At 41.3% G+C, this 22,848-nt stretch overlaps 1 protein-coding gene across 1 annotated transcript in view; it reads right to left on the bottom strand.

Annotated features, from left to right (window-relative positions):
* Positions 1 to 22,848, bottom strand: part of LOC138540808 (vitellogenin-A2-like) — a 67,262-nt gene that overhangs the window by 3,421 nt on the left and 40,993 nt on the right. The window contains exons 20-34 of the mRNA XM_069641711.1: positions 18,396 to 18,543; positions 16,956 to 17,181; positions 16,650 to 16,822; positions 15,685 to 16,305; positions 13,748 to 13,798; positions 12,074 to 12,199; positions 6,996 to 7,208; positions 6,742 to 6,884; positions 4,418 to 4,556; positions 4,192 to 4,327; positions 3,654 to 3,840; positions 3,344 to 3,432; positions 2,150 to 2,247; positions 1,895 to 2,054; positions 1,341 to 1,502 (exon numbers count right to left, since the gene is read on the bottom strand). Of these exons, the coding sequence (XP_069497812.1) occupies positions 1,341 to 1,502; positions 1,895 to 2,054; positions 2,150 to 2,247; positions 3,344 to 3,432; positions 3,654 to 3,840; positions 4,192 to 4,327; positions 4,418 to 4,556; positions 6,742 to 6,884; positions 6,996 to 7,208; positions 12,074 to 12,199; positions 13,748 to 13,798; positions 15,685 to 16,305; positions 16,650 to 16,822; positions 16,956 to 17,181; positions 18,396 to 18,543 (2,672 nt within the window). The remainder of the gene's footprint in view (positions 1 to 1,340; positions 1,503 to 1,894; positions 2,055 to 2,149; positions 2,248 to 3,343; positions 3,433 to 3,653; positions 3,841 to 4,191; positions 4,328 to 4,417; positions 4,557 to 6,741; positions 6,885 to 6,995; positions 7,209 to 12,073; positions 12,200 to 13,747; positions 13,799 to 15,684; positions 16,306 to 16,649; positions 16,823 to 16,955; positions 17,182 to 18,395; positions 18,544 to 22,848) is intronic.

Below are 22,848 nucleotides of genomic sequence, written 5' to 3'. Positions count from 1 at the left end.
TTCATGCATTGGCATCAGGAGCACACTCCTGACACCTGTGTGTTATTATTGGCTGTCCTGGTGTGCATTACACAGGGATAGGGCCCTAATGGGCTTGTTAATGGAATAAAACACTTATATCTCTGTTAAGAGACACAAATGCAAGTGGAAGAGCAGACAGTGCTGCTCACATTTACAAAAAATGGATGAAAGGGTCACGCATGCACCTCTCATTCATTGTCACTTTTCTGCTGGGGCAGATTATTATTCTAAATTGTGTTGAGTGACAGGCAAGGAGCATCACTGAAATGAGACGGTATGAATTGTAGAGTAGTGTTGCAGTTTAGAATTAAGTTTAGTAGTGTGTCCCAATCTAAGATGAATGCCAGATGTTACAGTGCATCTCAGCAGGTGAATTCAATTGCAATTGAAACCAGAAGGCACTGTGCATCGACAATAACATATTACGCGACTACCTTGTTACCAAATGAGTCATAACATAAGGCAGTAATCTGCAACCTTTGGCTCTCCAGATATTTTGGACAACTCCAATCAGCCCTGGACAGAATGGTAAATGGCGAGATATACTGGCACTGAAGTAGTAGTCCAAAACCCCCGGATAGAAACATGATGCAGATCATTGACATCCGGGTTGGACTTGGGTATACAACTGGCTTGTGGAACCATGAGAAAGTGGCTCAGAGTCACAATTAATTTATTTAGTGGCAGACTGTTTGAGCAGTGGCCCCTAAGTGATGCTTGGTAACAATGTGTTGCAAAATGTGAATTTTGAAGAATATTTATTCAATAACAATGGTAAAACCATTCTAGCTAGACAGTTAATTAACTCATCAAACTGGCCTACTTTGACCAACAAACTGGCATGCTGATCCTGCACTTTGGCCATTGTTTCCTGATTGGCCGGTCCATGCATAGGGCAACATTACATGGTTGAAAGGTCTGAACCACATCTTACAAAACAAGCTCCATTCAACTCATACCACACACGATGGAAGCTATAAATAAATAAAAGATGTTGTCCTATAGGAGTGTGTACAATCTGTAACCTGTCAGAACTCCCCTGTGACTGGTAAACATGAGGTTTTACCAACAGGGGAAGAGAGGTGCTAGAAAATTGCAGAATTAATGGGATGAAATTAAGTCACTGCAAATGGCGCCCCATTATGTACATGTGTAAGATGAAGGCATATCAGAGGTCTATATTTATGTATAACACATCATGGCACTGTAGTATTGTCATGCGCTACACACCTCCCTTGTCAGAATGGATATACACGTATTCTCAGTACCGTCACCATGTGACAGAGCACACTCCCAAAGAAACAATTTTGTAAACTCACCAGTGTTTAGACAGTGGAAGCCAACAGTAACTGGAGTAGTCCTGGTTGGGGAACATCCCTTCACACAACGTAGAACTGGGTTAACTGAGTAGCACTTGGAAGCTTCTCCTTCGATGAGAACAGACTTTTCAAGCTTCACGAGAGTGCGCTGCAGTTTACAAGCTGGGAAATGATATCAAGAGATTATTTGGATTGCATCTGATGATAGCAAGAAGTGAGATCCTAGGTATAACTAAGTGCACAATCTTTTAATATTCTCATGTTTACGTTATCAATATAAATGGTGTTTCTCTGACGTATATGTACATAACTGAATGCAAAAGTGGGTACAGCTCAAAAAGGCCCGATTATGAAACATTTTAGGGGAACACTCCCTGAACATATTAACTTGATTTAAAGCTACTTAAACATATCTTTGAGCCCAGAAATTCACCCTTTATCTACAGCCTTTCATAACTGTCCTTACCTAAGTAACTACGAAAATTCATGTTTTCCTATCCCCTACGCATACATAGGTTGTATCACTGCCGTGAAAAATAGCAGCACTGTGTTACCTCCTGAGCAGGAGTCTTCTGCAGGAATCCAGGAGTGGGCGAAGCTCTCTTCATCTTTAGCCACTAATCCATCGGGCATCTGGTATTCCTGTTCCGTCTCGTCGTCGTGATGGCCGCAAACACCACATGTCTTTCCCTTCATCCACAAGGCTGTTCCCACCTTTACGAGGACAGAGTAACAGAGAATCCCGATGTAAGTGCATGCAACAAGGTAAACATCGCTGATGAGGCAAGAATAGAAAATGGCTGGGGTACCTGGCATGTTATTCCGTCATAGTAGAGCTTCGCAATGCCGAAGTCTGGAGCCCTCAGAGACAGCCCATCAGCCTCCTTTTCAATCAACACGTGAGGGTCTGTAATCAAACGAGAGCCATGTCCTGTTAATGCTGAATAGAACACGGCACCTGGTCTTGCTTTGTATGGCAAGGTCTGCGAACATCAGAGCAGCACTAAAGATTCATCAGCCGACAGAGGGCCCAATTTACAAACACGTTTTCCAATGGGGAAAACCGCATGGGAAAACGCTTTGTAAATCAAGCCTATACACTCTTGAGTGACACATGCAGAACTCACGACAAGACTGCTTAGAAATGGCAATAAGTGACTTCAATGAAGATCACTGAGCTCCAATTTTAGAATGCAAGCATAGCATTCATATCATTCAGTGGGTGAAAGGGGGACTGTGACCAAGTGATCGGCTTCTACTGGTTAGAGCTAATTTCCATTCCTTATGCAGTCTCTAGGAGACTCAATATGGGAGTGTTGGCTCATCCTCTACCTTCATACAGCGTGGCAATAGAGCACTCACGCCTCAAAACAAGGGTGCCTGGATCATGACAGATTCTCCACAATTACTTTTACACGCAGCTTCAGTGTATGGTCCCTATTTAGAAAACAAGCCATGTCATTTCTTCTGTAAGCATTTGAAGACTTGAATACTTCGATATCTTCCTTCAACAGCCTAATCCTCTAAGCACTAGGAGCACCATATGACCGCTGCCTAATGAGGGATTTACAAATCCTCCATAGCAATAACCAGAATTATCCAGGCATGAGTGGGTATAATGAGTGTAATGAGAAAAAGATCCAATACAAACATCTGTCTATATATACACAGAATATGTGTTATCCTCCAAAATTAGGAGTAGACCCACAGTATATGGATGTGGGTCATTGATTGGATTATGGTCCTTTGCCGACATTAGATATTAAAAAATGATTTTTACTTTGGTAAATTGTCACACTGTCCAATGAGCAACCAATGAATTATTTTCTTTAGCAATTACTTTTTTTATTGCAGAAAACGTGCCAAAATAAAATGCATGTGCATGCTAGGCACTTCTAATAGTGCATTTAAATAATTTGAATCTCTGTATACATAAACATGTGCTTCCTAGAAGCTTCTCATCACATGATATTTAAAATGTGCATGGAAACCCAGTTACTCACCAGAATGGGTTTGGTATGGCAGGCTGGTCACTTTAATGCCATTAATCACCAGCTCCAGGGAGTCAGCCGACGGAGACATGTAAATATCACTTAAGAGGGGAAAGAAAATAAGATTATGGTCATGTATTTCAGAGAGGTTTCCGAAAATCCTTGTGTCGTCTGCCACAAGAATGGTAAATTTCTTTATGCCTATTCTGTGCGAATAAAGCGTGAGGTAGAAAAATCCCAAGTACAGCAGTTTAAAACATTAATAAACAAAAGGGTACCGCTCCTGCGAGGCTGTGCTGTTCAGGGGATTAGAAATACTCACTGGCTGCCGAGTTTGACGTTGATGGCCTTCTTGTCAGGGGACACTTCCGAAGTCTTCATCATCACCAGGAAGTTGAGCTCAGGGCTGCAGTCTTTGGCCAGGACATGGTAGCAACTCTCAGGCATCGAGTAATTGAATGCGACTTCATTGAAGGTGGTGATCCTGTTTTTAGTAACTGTGCAGTGACCTAAGAAACATTTCAAGGACTTTATTTATCACAACTTGCATTGCAGATGAGGCATTTAAGCATTACATTACTTACTTGCTAGATTGTGGAGAATGGTTTGATATTTTGAAAATCGGCCGGATTGTATGAATTTATTTCAGTGATTGTCCTTTCACATTTGTGCAGATGAGTACCCTATAGTAATTCATCTATGCCTCTGTGAAGTCATGCATTAATGACGTCCACCCAATGAGGACTGATAGTTCATACAATGAGACAAGCTTTAGAGTGTGGCGAATGTATGTCCCAGACTAGGACTTTGGTGTTTAAATTAACACAGCATATACATTTGACCACTTGCTTGATGTTTACCTCTCAGATTGTCCAAGAGGAAGTCTGGGGCTTCAGCGAAGATATTCCAGCTGGGAGACTGACTGCTGGAGGCCTGGATAGGTCGGCCAGCCGGGATTGCCACTGGGAGCTGGATGGATCTGTAGTACAGTGTGCGCTGCCAACAAAACAGAAACAAGGTATTCAATCCGGGTCCTTATGTGTTCCAGGAAGGGACTGTGCTACTGACATTGGCTGCCATATTTACCTTTGGAATCTGCAGAACTGCATCAATGGTTCTTGAAGAGCTTAATGCTAGGATGACCTTTGCTTGTTTAGAGGGATTTTTCTGTAACTTTTCAGAGAATCCTGCCATGTACGCAGCGCCTGGAATATACTGAGCAGCCCTGGAACAGAGAAAAAGACACATCCGTTTTTAGGTGGACGCATCACATTTTTATGCATCTGAATCTAGACAGTGCAGTGTGTTAACACTATGAATAGTTGGCAGCGCTTAATCGCTTGTGCTTTACATGCAGTTACACACTCATGCCTGTTTCCCTTCTATGATGAGGGTTGCTTAGTTTTACATGGACAATGGAATGAGCTTGTGGGTGGTAAGAAGATATTCTGTTTAAATGGAGATCTGTGCTCAGCATAGTCTTTAAGATGATCTGACGTAAATATTTTATGTTGATTTTGGTGGCCCTTTACCAAATAAATCTGAGATCCTTCTAGAAACATGTTCTTCAGGATATGCAATCTGTAGTAATATCCCAGTGTATGAAAAGAGATTTAAAAGTTAGGGTCCGGGCGTTGACCATCACTGGCTGGGCGCTTGAATCCCTCTGTCTGATGATCAGATTCATGCATGAGATGGCCAGTGCAGATGGAATTCTTTACAGTTCTTCAGTAAAGTGTGTATCCACAGTTACAACCGCATGCCTCTGTACCAGTAGCATGGCAGCACATTTTTGGAATGATATCCATAAAATCCCATTTTAGAAGAATTGTCCTCTGGCTGCACTTACAGAACCACGCACAGTTCTATTGGTGCCTACGCTCAATGCACCTGCACAGATGTTTCCATGCACTTGTGCATTCTGCTTTGGTAGGTGAAGAGAATATGATCCATATGTTGAAAGCTCCTGAAGAAAATTGACTTTATATTCTTGATTAGAGATTAGTTCAGCCTGCAGCGTGCTAAGGAAGAGGATAGATTAGGTCCTTTCCTCGTGAAGTTCACCATTGCAGGACAATACTCCTGGCAAACCTTCTGGTATCATTAGAGGCGTTCTGCTTTGGGTTTCAGTAAGGTGCTGTTATCACATAGGGTCTGTTGCTAACATAATGGGGATGTATGGATTTAATTATGATACGGCGTTAAATGTCCATGTAAATAATCTAGAAAGAGGAGAATGTCCCCAGGTATTTGGTTTGAGGTTTATTGGATTTCTGTAAAAGAACCAAAATCAAGCTATACAATGATACATAACAAACAGTGGGGACGTAGTGATTATAGTCTCCAATTACACTAGTGGCTGCCTTTTCAGTGAGGCTGGAGTATTGTTGATGGGAACTCTTTCATGCAATTTGTCACAGCAAGCCTCTCCTGCTCTGTTGGCGATGGACTGTATTGCACTTCCCCTACAAGGGTTTCCATAACCTCATCAGGTGACAGTAATCACCAACATTAATCAGATAGGTCACTGTTTTCCCCATCAAGGCAACTCGCCCATTCCCTCAGATGAAACATCAAATTCACCCTATGAGACTGTTTTTAAAGAAGAGAACTATCTACCCAGCACCTAAGGAATACAGAGAAAAAATGCTTCTCAGGCAAACACAGCTTAACTTATAGGATCAATAAAAATAAATGAACTCTCTCCTTTGGAAATCATGTTCCTGATCCAGCACGAATGGCATTGCGACTGTGCTTGGCAAGCATGTATATCCAAAGCTAGAGCAGCTATACCAGGAATTGGAGGTAAATGTAATGAACAAAACAAATGGTAGACTTGTCTGATTGCTTTAGTTATCCAAGTAAAGTTTGGAATGAAGACATGGTTTGTAGATTATATTTCCCTCTGTTAGAACAAAGTAAACACATCTGTACTCAGAGGGTTCTAAGCACATGGTTTACTACTTTATGGAAATATTGATCTAAAATATAATGACTAAAGAAATGAAGGCTAATGACTACATAAGGATCTACTATGTAGTATATGTACAATTAAATGGCATTTTTTTTGTATGACACCCCTCAAAATTATTAATGCCAATTGTACACAATAACTGAGCGTGGACTTCGGTCTCAATCTCTTTCACAGGATGCAGGCAACCCCTTAGATTGGCTGCCTGCTGTCTATCACCTGTTGACATGGTTACTCCCATGCATCACCTCACTGTAAAAAACTGCAATCTACGTTTCCTTTATGTCCACATTGTTGTGGGTCGGTATTTTCACACAAATACTATGTAGTCCATATTGTGAGTTCAAAATGCATATTTAAACTGATACCAGAAAGCTCACTCATAGCCTCTCGAAAACAGATTAATTTAATGAATTGATTAGAAAATTAAGACATGTACCATTTCCCAGCTGATTTCAGTTTGGAAGGGATTCTTGGCCACTCTACTTTCACCCTCAGGCCTGGCTGACTGCCAAAGTGGCCAGTTTCAGCCTTTGCAGCAATTTTGTAGTCCTGACAATTCTGGCCCCATTTCAGATAAGCCTACATTATAAGGTAAAAAACACAATTTAGTAAACTGAAATTATAAAAGGGGTGATATTTGACTCCTGCCCATGACTTCTGTTTCTTCCAGACCTTCCCTTTCTGCCTCACCTGAGCCTCATGTGAGTTGACCACAACAGCATTAGCGCAGGCTCGCCACCTACTGGCGCTAGCGATTTCCACCACGTAGGCCTGGATCTGGGGTTTGGAGGCGTGGTAGTCGGCATATATGATCACCTGGTACCCTTGCTTCTTGTTGTCATTTCTCACAGCCTGAGCAGTTATTGCCAACACCGGAGGCTGCTTGTCTCCCAGAAACGCAGGCTAAAGTCAGGAAACAAACATGAAGGAGGCAATGAAAATGGAGGCTCCACAAACTCTGCACTGGAGCTTTTGTCTGGTCTGGCCATGTGGCAAATTCAAAGGCACCACCTTTGCTCTTTCTTAATCCTAAGGCTAAAAAACACTTTCTTCCTTCACATGTTCTCACTTAATTGGTCCTTTCGTTACTCAACACAAATCCCTTTATTCTTTGTATTTTTTCTTAACAGGTTAAAAAAATAGAAATATACGTCTGTTATAAAAAGAGAAAAGTTCATAGAACATATAAAATAAGCTAGGTATCCCTTTTTTAAATAAGCAAGTGAAAATCAATCCATGCAGTGAGTTCATAAATATTGAATAGGAAAGTAAATAATTTCCAGATTTAAGTGTCCAACCAAATATTCTAAAGTGTTTCAACATTATTAATATCCCTTAATTGCAATAGCATTTGCCTTGATTGAAAATATTTTCTGTAGTTCAATTTGCACCAAACAGTTTAATTTTCGCTTTTATCAACTTTATTAAGAAAAGCTCAATTAAATGAAAGACTGCCACACTTGATGCCAATGGACCCAGTTTATCACATTTCCTTCTGTCGTAGTGTAATGGCAGTTCTAAGTAATAGGGTTGGGTATCTCTCCCTAGAAATGTCACTGCTTCCAGATCGCCGGCCCTGCTCCAATATTTACCAATAGGACGACGCCCAAAAGGTTCTGTACCAATATTACCGTACTACAAGAATTAAACCCTCTGCTGACTGTTCTCCACCATATTACCTAAAGTCTTCCCTTGAACGTGTGAATATGGCAAAATGCTAAATATTGGAAGCCTGCTTTCAAGCTTGTCAGAGTCTAAGGCCTACATTAAGGTGCAACAGATTATTATTTTGTCAAATGTAGAAATTTCTTCCAAGCCCTGTAATATCTCACAGTATTCTCTCACCCAATTGGCACATTTAATTCTGCACTGTATTTTGGCTTCAAACGTGGCCTCATGTAAATATATTAGAGAGTTCTCTAAAAAGAGCACCTGTACATCTTCGAAATAATGGCAAACAGATAACACTCACCCAAATCCTACCTCACAGCATGTGCAGATATTGTTGACATTATACATTATCTTCTTTAGAAAAACAGTTCTTTTGTATTTGTCAAGTTTGTCTTTTCAGATCAACCAACTGAGCAAGAGTCTTTTATTTTCCCTGTAACCATTACTTCGGTCTTTGCCTTATTAATGATCAGGTCAACATGGAAGCCAGGATTCATGCTAAGGCCCATGTTGTTAAGTCCACTGTAACCCTTACCAGAAGCAAGCATTCCATATTCACTACTGGTTAATGATCAGATCATTTTTAAACAATATTGATGTAGGATATGTATAGTATGTGAGAGACCAATCAGAGTGTTACCCATGAACACTCTACGGCCAGCACAAGCTAATAACAGAAGGGAGCCAGAATACATGCTAGGTCACATGTTTAAGGCCCCATGCTGAGCCTCACTAGCTGCAAGCCTTTCATGTGTACTCTCAATGCAATCGTAAAACCCCGTCTTAACATGCAAAGCATTGAGGCTGTTAAGGTGCCTTGCACTGATCCTTCATGATAGTAGTTTATTCCATATGTCCATAGAGCTGAAAAACATCGATGTAGATCTGTATGCTTCCAATTGGCACTTATGTTCTTCCTTCACTCGTAATATTCATATCTCAGCTATCATCTACAATTCACATTAAAATCTATGCAAATCCAATGATTAAAAAAAGTCAAGTACTCCTTCAAGAGTACTCATATATTTGCACATATAAAATGCTTGTTTAATTTAAAATCAATAAAAGTAACAGAGTCTCCTCCCTAAGTTATGAATACCCGCAGCTTGAATTTGTGCATGATGCAGGCTTTCCCCCCTGTTTGCAGTACACTAAACAGCACCAAGTTGGGCACCACACTAGATTCACTGCTTTCACAAAGCTAGTAAAGGGCCTTCAACTCAGGACAACAATACACTAACCAGAGAGAGCTTAAAAACTGAGGTTAAAACCCAGACTTTGTTTGCCCGCCTGCAGCATCTTCCTTCTCTAAAGAAGGCCTGCACAAAGCATTGTGACATGTGACATCCCTCTTCACTGTGGAGAGTTATCACAAGCAGCTGTTGATTAAATGTGCTTACAATCTTTGAAAGCTCTACTCCACTGTCTGCAGGTTTTCTTATAAACAAGCAAGTTGTAATACCAGTGCCAGAAATACTGTCTGTTTTTAGCCAATGGGGGCCTGATTTACCTACAGCTCTTGGAGTAGATAACACCATACAGCAGTAGATACAGCTATGCATACAACATATCATCAAATCTAATGTTTTTTGTGTCAATCAGAAGACGTTTTGTTCCAAATTGTTTTGCCACAGAATTGGTTTTGAAATGATTCCTTTTCATTAAAATTGGATTAAAAATGGATTAATGGAATTCACATATAGTGTCCTAAAAAGTATTTATCACATCCATGTTTGCAGATTTCTTAAGGCCATCATGCATTGTTCATCATGAATTGTTAATGTAATACAGTGGATCACGTTTATATTTGCTACGTATTTTTTCATTGACTCAGGATAATGTCGGGTCTACCCTTTATTTTTGTTACAAATACATAATAGCTTAAATGTAATACCAAGAAGAGCCGTGTACCCGTCCAGCGGCCAAACCTATCTGACATTTCTAAAGACACACACTTTAAACAATATGAAAAAATAAATCACACACTTGAACACAGCCTTTTCATATTATTGTTAAGTATTTAATGCCGTATAGCATACCAGTTAAATTAAAACACATTACACGAAAATCACCCTGAGTCCCATTATTGTACATCATTAGACAGTACTTTTTATAATTAGTTGTCCGGAACCCACATGCAGCTAGCAGCAAAGAGATCTCCTACCATTCCAGACACTTGTCCAAAGAAGTGCTAGTTCTTCCAAATTCCAAAGATCCTGAATCTGCCAAAGTGAAACCCTCTACCTGTGTCCAAATTCGTTTCACTTTTGCTATCTTATTCTTTGTATGCCAGTCTGCATATTCTGTCAGGAGGATAAATACCTTACCCAATCGCAAAACTGCTTATGTGTCAAGGAGTTCCAGCTGGAATTACAACTTGCTTACAATTTCCCGGATTTGGAAAAGCATAAGGGACGGTTTGGGGTTCTACCTTCTTAGGAAAAACGTTTACATATTCTTGAGCTAAGCTTTAGTCTTCAGATATGGATAATTACACTGCCGATCTATTTCCCTGATTTAAATGTCCATATCATGTATCTGGAGAATTGTAGATATGTCTGATTTTAATCAGAAATCTACTTGGAGCAATAATTCTTAATGTTCCTTATTTTTGTATGATGTTATGGTTTGGAGCACTCAAGTTGTCCAGCATTGTCAATTGGAAATAATGGAATTATTTATTATAATAAGCTGTGTGACATTCTTTATTTTTCCCTAGAACGGCCAAGAAGTTTATATCCAGTCGAGCTCTTGGATAGAGCATTGGCCCCCTTTTACAGCATTGCCAATGTAGACCTCTATGATTGCCACTCTAGCTTGTCAAGTCAGAAATCACTAAAGCCACTCCACAACTAGGCCCCGTATAAAATAGCAGGACATTTCTTTTGTTTATATGCAATCTGCAGAGACTGTAAAGAGTAAACTCCTTGTTGGCTTTGCAGAATTGCAGTGCTGCCATGTGCTTGCTTGCTATGTTGCAGTATTTTGGAGCTGCTTCCAGTTTAATTTTCATGTAGCAGTAATGTCAAGTATTGAAATTCTTGCACAGCCTCAATATCCAGATGTCTCAACCTCCATATTTGTTTGTTTAATTTCCTTTTGGAGTCGAAACATATGGTTTTGGTTTTCTTCATGTTCATGTCTAGGGCGTTTACATGAGAGTAGTTGTCTATTGTGTCAGTGAGCCATTCTAACACAAACTACGTGACGTCGAGCAGGACTAAGTCAACTGCAAAAACCAATCAGCAGATGTGACAGAAGCTAATCATTGGTGGACATTTTCTGGCTTCCTCCCAAGATTGCTCCAAGTCTGCCAGGGTTAAATTAAACAAATATACAGAGACATACTAATGCAAATCAAAATATCCAAAGGCAATACAGATGATAAACTCAGAAAATTATATACAGAATGGCCTTACAAACTATTAAAAACAGTCATGCATTCAGGGGTGGACTTGGGATACTTCTGAAAGAGGCCACATACTACACATTTTCAGAAATTCCAACCCTTTTCCTATGAAAACATTTGGAAATAAGATAGGTTATCAGTCCCAGGGTGCAGAGGCCTACTGATAAATCTCCAGAGTTCCCTATGGGCCAGTCAAACTCTGCATGTATACGTAATGTAAAATTGGCTAATTCTACTGAAAAACCTTTCCTTTATTCTTCAAAGGCATATTTTTATAAAAAGATAAAGTACCCCACACCATATGTTACTAGGTCTTTGCAGATACCTCAGAGTTCAGTAGCTTTCTAAAGGTACTCAGCCCACAGTCTTGCGCTTCCATATTGCTGCAGAACTCATCAAAAGGTTAAGGGACTATATAGCATATAGCATATATCATAGTTGTGCTCTGAAATCAAGACCTGCCAGAAATACAACTGAATTGCAAGCATTTTACCACTTGTTCTCATCTTTATGACATTGTACAGGCACTATTCATGGGAATGCCTCTGCCATCTATAAATGTGTTTTTGTAAGTAATTTCTGATTGAAATTGACATCCCTGTTCGTCAAATAAATAAATACAATACAAACCAAAATACAAACATGTTAAGAAGGTCACTTCTAGACTCGTATTGGATGAAGCACTCACCCTCTGGCGGGATCTCCTGGCATCAGTGTCTTTCCTCCTGCTGCTGCTACTGCTGCTGGAGCTGCTGCTGCTGGAAGAGCTGGACTCAGAAGAAGACCCTTGTCCTGTGGCTCTCCTGTTCGGATTCTGTAATATTTCAAGGATATCTTGTGAAAATGTCCAAGGGCAGATGACATAAAGGCAAACTATGATACCGAATGTGTATAGATAACCTTCAATATGTGTGCATGCCACTGGTGTTAAGAGATGGTAGGACTAACAACACACACACACGTTGTCTTTACTTAGTATAGTTATGTTTTGTGAAATAAAATTGTTCTCACATAATGGGCATCTGGCAATGCTAAATGGGTGTTACACAGTCCTGCTGGCTGTGCTGAAGTTTAAGCCAACTAGAAACATGGGCAATAGCTAGGTACAAAAAGTAGGAAATGCAAGAAGAGTGTATGTGCATGCATAAACAGGCATCTGGGGTGGCTGCTGAAAGTCTTGTTCAGAGCAGAATTGGTTGTTATTTCCATGCTGGACTGTCCTTGTGGGTTGCACATGACTGGTATGCAAATTAATGATTCTCCTCTGTTATGCCACAGAGAGTGATGCCATGATTGCAGACCCTGCTGATATGCCACAGATGTATACCATGATTGCAGACCCTCCTGATAGGCCACAGAGAACTATATCATGATTGCAGATATGCCACAGAGAGTTACACCATGATTGCCGGCACTCCTGATTGGCCACATAAAGCTATAGTCTGATTGCAGACCCTCCTGATACGCCACAGAATGCTACACTGTGATTGCAGGCGCACCTGTGTGAGCACACTGCCATAGAAATGGATATTCAGACGTGTTCTTCCCCAGTAGAGGGCCTCTCAAACCATTGGCAAATGTTTTCATTTGTATTTAAAAATGTGTTGCTTAATTTTTTTATTATATTCAGACAGGATAAAATCTAAAAGGTAGACTAAACATTTTATATTTAATGAATAAGCCAACCATATGGTCGTGATAATCTCTCAATGTCTTCCAATGAACACCACCTTGACAGAACATGCATTCCTTCCCCTCTGTAAATAAATAAGCATATGCAGATGAGAGATTGCAGAATCTGCATCCAGTGGTCATCTCTGAGGACTGGAGGGGGCAGGAGATCTCCCCCTTCCCCACCTTTGCTTTGTGCACGCTGTTCTGCTGTCGGATCTGTCAGAGGACACCTACTGTTCTACTTCTGAGTAAGTGCAGTCCCTAATAGCATCTGTCTTACTGGGATCATGCAAGATCCTTCCATGGGAGAGGAAATGCGGTGTGGCCCTTCCGAAACCTTTAATAACGAAACTGGCCACACACGCAGGAGGACTCCCTTGATGAGTGCTCTTTGGGGAATATATTTGCTCTGGTTCATTTAACACATCAGGAACATGGCCTTGGGTAACAGAGATTGATGTGTTTGAATCGAGCAGGTCCACATGCACTAATGGGAATGCCAGCACAGGAATGCCTGGGTATTCAAGTGTCATGGATTTTACACATTAAATGGAGACTAATGAAACCCAGTGCTGCAGATGGTGGCATTTTCCACATGTGAGGACTGAATTATTTTCTTAGCAACCCCAAATTGCTTGGCCAAGATCACACCTGATATGCACTGAAAATCAATAAAAACATTACGTACTGATTGTCTGTTTGTTGGGTTGAAGCGCAGCTCATAAATTTCAGGGTTTGCCTAAAGAAAGAAAATGAAAACAAAAGTTATTTTGTGTAGACCATTCTGGCCATCAGGTATATTAGTCATTAACATAAAAATATACTATACTAAGCATTCAAATGTCTAACCTGAGGCCAGAAGAGGATTGAGGGGCACAGGGGTGCGTGGAGACCTGTTCATATGGGTAATGATATTTTGGCAGAAGGACTGAGTTCCCTTAAACTGATTGTAATAAAAATGAATTTGAAAAGGGTTCTGCGTTAATTGAGGTAAACCGTGAATCAAATGAGAAATCTAACACTATAGAGAATGAAGCCTTTTCACTGGCCGCAAAATGCACCAGACGTCACTGTGATATCAAACAGTGCCTCGATAAGCACTAAATGACACAACCATTGTGTGGTCCTCGTCCAGGACATTTCTGTAGAAACTAAACTTCTAATTAATCCCTAAGGTTGTTTGCAATGTATAATCTTCTCTCCCTTGTGTTTTGATAATTATGTCAGGACTGCAAGCCATATCCCCAGATGCAATCCAAAAATAAGTTGCAAAAAGAAGTTACTGACTGGTCGAGACCTGTGCTTGCTGCTGCATTAGGATCTGCTTCAGAGGAATGGCATCCGCCAGATTCTTAAAGGGTAGCCTTTTCTTCCTAAACCACGCACACGTGACGTCACATTACCATAAACGACTCATTATTCTACGTGATTTGTGTGATAGAGCACATTAACAGCTTTTTTATTTTTTATTTCGCCATTTGCTAACAGTGCACACAAGCAGGCCGAATTCCTAAAAATAATAGACTCATGCCCAAAAGTTAATTTAATAATAGATGCCCTATGTGAAGTGCTACCTCTGCCACATCTGCCCTGGCAGGACCTCTGGTCTGCCTTGAGGAATTGGCATAGCAGATAGCGGCCTTGCACTTCCTGGTATAGGAACAGTTATGCAGAGCATGAGTGTTTCCAAATATGGGGGTGGGGGTGCAATGTAAAACAAGCATTTCAGGTGGCAGGCCTTGTGAGTCACAGACCCTGAACATACACGGGTGGCAAGCTGACCCCAGCTCTCCACTTATCTGGGTAAAAGAAGACAACACATATCTAGTGTTGTTTGCATCCAATGCTTAGACGTTTGAGGGACGTACTCTCATTGCCCATCCCAGCTTTTGCCCTTGGGAGCAGGTTGTAAATTATGGAACCTGCATGATTTACTTTTGGTTAAAGCGTTGTTTGCTTGTCAGAGCCTATGGCCACCAATGAATGTGGAGCATTGTCTACATTTAGAGACATTGGAATGGGAATACAGCAGCATCCTGTGGCTTAGGCAAGCTTTGGGGCAAGTGTTTAGACCAACTACCTTTGTGTTGTCTCTACATCAAAACTGATCACGTTAGACCTTTGTTTATCAGTGAAGGGTGATGTGAAGCTAAAATGTTGTCCTTCTGAAGGCCATCCAGGGTGGCAAAGGAAACCTTATGCTTCTGGGGTTGAGCAGCAAACTGGGAGGAGTTCATGAACATGCTGTGCTCAAGATCTATTTTTAAAGTGTTCTGCCTAGTTGTCTTCCCTTCTTGTTCAATCCCTCCATATGGCCCCTCGCCACATTCATTCCACCCATTAAAGGGTTTGTTACTGGAACTCACCCAACAATAGTGTTTTATAGTAAGCAAAACATATCTAAATAGTAATATGAACAATGTATGCGGGTTCCTTCAAAATCTCTCAATATATTGATATGAAAACCGTCTGACCTTTGTGAAGTTAATTTCAATATGACTTGTTAAACTTAGATGCAGGAGTGGGTGGAGCACACAATTATTTGTTATGAGAATTCCTGACAAACATGCTTGACCTTAAAAATGTACAGAAGTCATTGAGAACATGAAACAAAAAACACATTACCCTTTTCCTGATAGACTCGTTGCTGCTACTGCTGCTGCTGCTGCTGGCACTGCTAATGCTCCATGGCTTCTTACGGTCCTGCTGATGCTGCTGTTGGTTTCCATGCAGAGCAGTGTGGTGGTGTCTGCTGCTACCTTTCCTTCTGCTACTACTGCTGCTGCTGCTGCTGGCACTGCTAATGCTCCATTGCTTCTTACGGTCCTGTGGCTGCTGATGTTGGTTTCCATGGTGAGCAGTTTGCTGGTGTCTGTTGCTACCTTTCCTTCTGCTGTTGCTGCTACTGCTGCTGCTGCTACTGCTGCTACTGCTGCTGCTGCTACTGCTGCTGCCTCTCTTATGTCTCTGTGAGTTTCTACTGCTGCTGCTACTGCTACTGCTACTGCTACTGCTACTGCTACTGCTGCTGCTACTGCTGCCGCGTCCTCGGTGTTGCTGGCTGCTGCTAGAAGATGATGATGAGGATGAAGAAGAGGAAGAGCTGGATGAACTAGACGAGGGTCGATGCTTCCGATCCTTTGCAGCCTCAGCCACATTAGGTGTATTGTGTTTGGAGTCCTTGGGTTTCCTTGGCTTTGTCTTATGTCCTTTCTTTTGTTCTTTGACCAGGCTTCTATTTCTGACCTAAAAACAGAATTTCTATATAAATGAAAAGTCTCTTATCTCTTTTTTAACTATGTCTCTAGCACTTATTAAAACAAGTGTACAGGACACTGCAATGCGTGGTACAATTCACATCAAGTGGTCTTAAAAAACAAAACGATATGTAGCGTACCACCCAGATTGGTAAATATGACCAAATGTACAGTAGTAATGCTTGTAAAACAAATGTGTCACTAGAATAGCACTTCAATGTCCCCAAGCAATAAAGTAGCGTTAACCGATTTAAGAAGGAACACATCAGACATTAATTAATGGAATAGAAACACAATTGCTGTACTTTAGAGATATGCATCTGATTATTTTACCGTGTATTCCTCATCTATTCCAAGAATCTTCTTCAGTTTCATTTGAACCACTGAGTCTTCAAGTTCCTCTTCTTGATTCTCCTCCACGGTAACCATGGTGATTATTTTAGATGCTGCTTTTGGTCCAGCCTGGACCTCCAGCATTAGCTTTTCAATCGCTGCATCTGCATGAGCTGCAAACAACATAATGCCATACGTCATATCATGCAATATTTACTTGCTGTTTAGTTATCATTTGAGGTCAACATTCTATTAGGAAAAAGACACAATAAAGAAATGCTGCTCTATTGCTATCAATATTTGTACCTGGTTTTATGATGATCTTAGCCTCGTTCTCCCCAATCAATTTGTAGAGAGGTGCATTTTTGAGAAAGGCAGCTGTTTGTGATTTGTACTGGAGGCAGATTTGCATTCCAAAATCTTTGGCTTTGGCACAGTTTTGATATGAGTATGAACTTCCAGCAGCAGAATGGCGACCCCTTTGTTCCTCAGTATAGGCGTACTTCTTGGACATAAGTTCAGATGATACCTCCTGATTCAAATAAACACAATATTGTTTTATTGATCATATTGCCATGGGAAAAAAATTAGCATGGGAGAATGAATCATGTTTGTTGAAATCCTGATAGAAATACTCTTGGGTAACAGTGAAAACATGGAATGGAATGAAACAATAATAGTAGCTGATATGTGATAAGAATGAACAAAACTGACTGCAGAAAGTTTCATTAAGAAAGACATGTTAGTTTCATATATGTTCACGTATCATGTACATAATTTCCTTTTAAAATAAGGAAGGGATTTCTTTAAGTATGTGAAATATAAGTAGTCACTAATTCCTCATCAAATTTGTAGGGTTATCTATCTATCTATCTATCTATCTATCTATCTATCTATCTATCTATCTATCTCTGCCTGTCTGTCTTTCCATGCACTTACTAATCTCTCTGTGTGCTTTGAGCTGGAGTTAGATGTGTGTTTGTGTGTGCGTGTGTGTGCACATTCACCAACATATGACAACTAGATAAGGGTAATCAAATTTGGGCTTGGCCAGTTACATATTATTAGAATTTAACCCAGTGCATGGATTTTAATATGACTGAGCACAATATGAACACATTTGTAACTTCTCTATCTGGTGTATTTGACAATTGCTCAAGGGTGACTGACACTAGTGTTCACATGTAAACGCAAAACTCATTGTGTTTATTCAGAAGCTACATTTCTCTTTCTTTGGAGTCTCTATCATTATCAGTTTTTCACTTCAAGTTATTTCAACCAACTGTATTACTCTTTCTGTGTAATGAGTTTACATTGTTTTATTTATTGCTCTGTTCAAATGCATTATCTTCCGTTATTTTTACTACACTTGTTTGGTTATGTTCCTGTTGTTTATTCAGTTTTATTGTAAAAAAAAAAGAAAACTGGTTCTCAATTTAACCCACATGGATTCCCTGAATCGTACTTTAATATGAATTATACAGCAGGCTTTTTATTTGTATTGCTCTCCCCAGCTACAAAATGCATGTCTTAGAATTTGGTCTTCTGGATTTGAACGTTTGATTTGCTTGTGTTACATTCTTCCTATAATCCTAATCTTGAAATCAGTTTTAAAGTAAAGATTTTAAAAAATGCAAAATAACCCGAGGTTAGATTTATGTCATGTGTTATATACCGAATTAAGATATGTGTTGTCTCATTTACCCCATTAACGATAAGACCAATGAAATACTAAGCCCATCTTACCATCATGCTGGCAGCTTCCGCTGAGGACTTTCCAGTTGTCTCAAAATGTTTCTTGAGGATGTTTGGCACCGCTCCCTGGGTCAAAAGAGGTGTCTTTTTGGCTGTATCCAAGTCTTCTACATTCCGTGTAACAGCAAACACCTGGGTCCTGGGAATACCAAATAGGAATACTGATAATATGTCTGCATTCATACATTCTCCTGATTTCATGTACCAGCTATACAGTTTCATTAGGGTCTATGTATATTGTTTGAACAGTGTCTGCAAGGAGTGGCCTACACTTCTCTCATTATTGTCAACAGCAAGGATTGGTATATACATGTAAACATGAGTATCCTCAATGTCTGAATACTAGTTTACCATCCTTGAATATGCGTATGATTTAAGGATTAACACATTCTGGTGTCAGCTTTCTTATTTAAGGCCTTATACAAAGATGGGTGATTGAAGGTTCAGTTACATCTATATTGATATGCAAGTACCTTTAATATTAAGAACAATGCTATCCCAGTCCTAGGCAAAGTAAATACTTTAGGCATCTCTTTGGAATCCTCAATGAGTGCAGGAGCCCATGTCAAACAAATAAACAAAAATTGTCAATATCATCTACGCCTGCTTAGACACACAAGGCCTTTGATCAGCAAAGAGAACTGCGCCACAATTGCCCAAGCTACTATACGCTCAAGGCTGGACTACAGCAACGCGCTCCTAATAGAGGTAAATACTGCATGACAGACTAAATGTCAGACAATCCAGAACAGCGCTGCGCGTATCATTACAAACATATCGAGAGGAGAACACATCCCGGGCAGTAGAAGGGACCTACACAGGTTGAAAGTGGAAGACCGCACTGCTTTCAAATCTAGCACACTGGTGCATGGCTTTTTCTTTGGCACAGTCCCCTCTAGCTGAAAACACTAATCTGTCCATACATCCCTAGCAGATCCCTGATTTCCGGAAGCCAGTATCAGATCAATAGCATTAAGCACAAATGGTCCACCGGTCTGTGCTGATCCTTCCCTGTTAGAGTGGCTAAAATCTGGAACAAACTCCCAACTGCTCTAAGACTGGAATTGAATAACCTGAAGTTGAGCTGTGCTTTAAAAACGGCCCTTTTTAAGTAATCACTCGGATAGTCTGTTTTGGCCCCTCCTCTTTTCTGTTTTTCTCGTGTCACATTTGTTTGTCTCCTTTCTCCATGTTAGCGCCCTGATGCCTGTGGGCTTCGGCACCTTACAAATCTATAAATAAATACAAGTATTCAGCTTCAAGTAATCCTCAATTGAGTACTATGTGCAGCTGTTAGTTTAGGATGCATAAATATACATTATGCATGTTTGTACAGCATACTGCACACTGGTGCATTATAACAGGCTGCTTGAACACAAAATCAAAGATCAAATAATTAATTGAATTTTATGTAATATGTGCCCCACATTGTTTACCACAATGGGTTTAGCACCAAATCTACCCACATAACAAATTACATTAATTGATTACTGAATCATTGACCCTCATTATGTGTTTTGCTTATTTTTCCCAGAATGACTGCATATAGTATTCCACTAACCCCTCATTATGAGAAATGTGCGAAGGTGGAAGTAATAAATGCAGATTTTCAGAAATAGGGCATGTGAAATGTATCTGAATACTTGCATGCATCTTTAAAGACTTTTTTAAAAAAAAAACATTTGCTCCCTCATTTTGCAGATGGGAATTGATTGTGTACAGTAGCAGGTCATGACAATACTGTGAATTAATGTTTAATATACTGAAGGGTCACTATTGACCCTACTCTGCCTTACATTGCAGAGGGGGTGGTAAGATGCAGATATCATATGGCCAGTTTGTCACATTATTTATTAATTAATTTGAAAGGATGTCGTAGTGCACTCTTCATTTAAGGAAAGAAATATTGTGCAATCTATGGGATGAATATTTTATTAGGTTTATGTAACAATTGCAGGATTCCCCACAAAGTATTTGACCTCATAATCTGGCACTACTCTTAGGAATAGTCCATGCATCATGCACCACCTTGTCAATAATCAGGCAAGTGTTCAAAAAAGGCAGTATTTTCAAAAAAACAATATTTACCATTACTTCTAACCTTTGACTAGGGGTGATAGCAGTACACCCTGAATGCACAGCTTCTGTACTTTTTTTTTCCGAATATATTTTTATTGGTTTTGTATATACATTGCATCAACTGTTTGCGAATACATAAAGAGCGCTGCGCGCAGCGCGATTGAGTTTAGAGGTACAAGTAGTAGAACAACAAGGACAATGTCCTTCATAACAAAACAACAATCATAACAGGTCAGAGGGCAGTTCATGGGTCGAAGCAAGCGTTTAGTCTAGCCCTGATGGGCAGTGATGGATTGCATGTGGGCGGAAAGGGACCCTAGTATGGGCTTTAGGTACTGAGTCGTTCTTAGATTGCGGTGAGCGATAGATTATTCGGGCATTGGAGCCTCATTCCTGAGTTCATTAGCAGTCCGGACCCTGGGCCAATCTGTACCTCTGCTCTGCTTTGTCCCCTTTGTGTTTATTCGGTTTTGTCCATCCATCGTAGGGAGGAGGGTTGTCGTGCCAGACCTGGGAATTTCTGGGTGAAGTCCAAAAAGGGAGCCCATGTTTGGGAGAATTTGTCTCTGTTTCCGAACCGAAGGGCCATAATTTTTTCCGCTGCAATTATGTCCCAGCATTTTGTCCACCACATTTGTACTACCGGGCCCTCTGGGTTTTTCCACAGCCTAGCTATGGAGATTTTTGCGGCCGTTAACAGGTGGGAGCATAGCTCTGCTCTGTGCCCGGATAGGGGGAATTGGCCCTCCCCGCTTGATCCCAATAGAACGATGCCCGGGTCCCATGGGATAGTAAGTCCTGTGATTTTATTGATGTGATCCAGCACTGTTTTCCAGAATTGAGTAGCCTTGGGACATGACCAGAACAGATGAAAGAGTGTGCCTTTGTCCGGGCATCCTCTCCAGCAAGCCGGGGGAATTGTGGGGTTGCATTTATTGAGTGTCTCCGGGGTCCGATACCACCTGAAGCATACCTTAAATGCCCCTTCCTTGTTGGAGATGCATTTTGAGCTTCTGTTTGCTCTTGCCCAGATGTGGTTCCACTCCTCCACCTCGATAGGCCTCCCAATGTCGTTTTCCCACTTCAGCATATATGGCTCTTTGCGGGATGGGTCTGTTCTGTCCAAGAGCTTGTAGAGGATGGAGATTCTGCCCTTTGGCCGGGACCCTGTGAGGGTGAGTTCCAGGGCTGTGAGGGCTCTGCTTCTGTGACGTTTCATCTCCCTGCTCGAGAGCCAGTGGCGGAGCTGGGAGTATCTGAATCTCTCGCTCTCCGGCGCATCGAATTTCGCCTTGCAGGCCTCGAAGTCTAGGGGGTTTCCTTCCTCGTAAAAATCTTGTATCCTCTCCAGACCTCCATTTTTCCAGCTCCTAAAATTCCTGGGGTTACAGCCCGGGGTAAATTCTGGGTTTCCCCAGACCGGGGTGAGTGGGCCCGTCGTGCCGCGAAGGTTCCACAGTCGCGCCGCTTTCTTCCAGCTCCTTACTGTATTTTCAGTTGCCGCCAGGGGACCCCTGCCCTCGTTTGCGCTGGGTTCCTTAAGGTGTGGCAGCGAGGTTATTGGGCTTGGACTCCAGGCCTCCTCCAACTCCAACCAGCAAGGCTTAGATGTGGCGGGGAGCCAAGCGAACGCCGATGAGAGCTGAGCGGCCAGCACATATCTTGCAGCATCGGGCGCTCCCAGACCTCCTGTCTCCTGACCCCGGAGCATGACCCTCCGCGGGATGCGTGGCTGTTTCCCCTCCCAGATGTAACTCATGATATTCTTTTGTAGCTTCTGGATCTCTTGTTTCGGGATTGTGGTGGGTATGGCAGCACATTGGTAAAGGAGTCTAGGGATGAGGTTCATCTTCAAGGCCGTGATTCTTCCGAACCATGAGATCTCCTGCTTTTGCCAGCGTATGAGATCGCCTCTGAGTTCTTTCAGGAGTGCCGGAAAGTTGGCTTTATATAATCTACTGGAAGCGCCGGGAAGCTGGACCCCCAGATACGGGAGGTTCTTTTTGGCCCAAGGGATCTGATATTCTTTCTCCAGGCCTGATACTAGCTGGCTAGGTAGATTGATGCTTAATGCTGTAGACTTGGTAAGGTTAACCTTAAAGCCCGAGGCTTCCCCGAATTCTAGTAGTTCCTTCCATAGGGCCTTCATGGATTCCTCTGATTTGGTTAAGGTGAGGAGGACATCATCGGCGTAAAGGGCGGCTTTATATGTTTGGGACTTGATTGCCAGACCTTGGATCCTTGCATTGTGGTAAACTCTGATCGCGAATGGCTCCATGGAGAGGGCGAATACCAGAGGGGACAGGGGACAACCCTGTCTAGTGCCTCTTGAGATTTTGATCATTTCGGACCTGACTCCATTCAT

This window comes from Ambystoma mexicanum, chromosome 1q (assembly GCF_040938575.1).
Source record: "Ambystoma mexicanum isolate Mex_15411 chromosome 1q, UKY_AmexF1_1, whole genome shotgun sequence".
Lineage (NCBI taxonomy): Eukaryota > Metazoa > Chordata > Amphibia > Caudata > Ambystomatidae > Ambystoma > Ambystoma mexicanum.
Note: the sequence above shows the minus strand (reverse complement) of the source record. Positions and strands in the feature narration are given on the sequence as shown.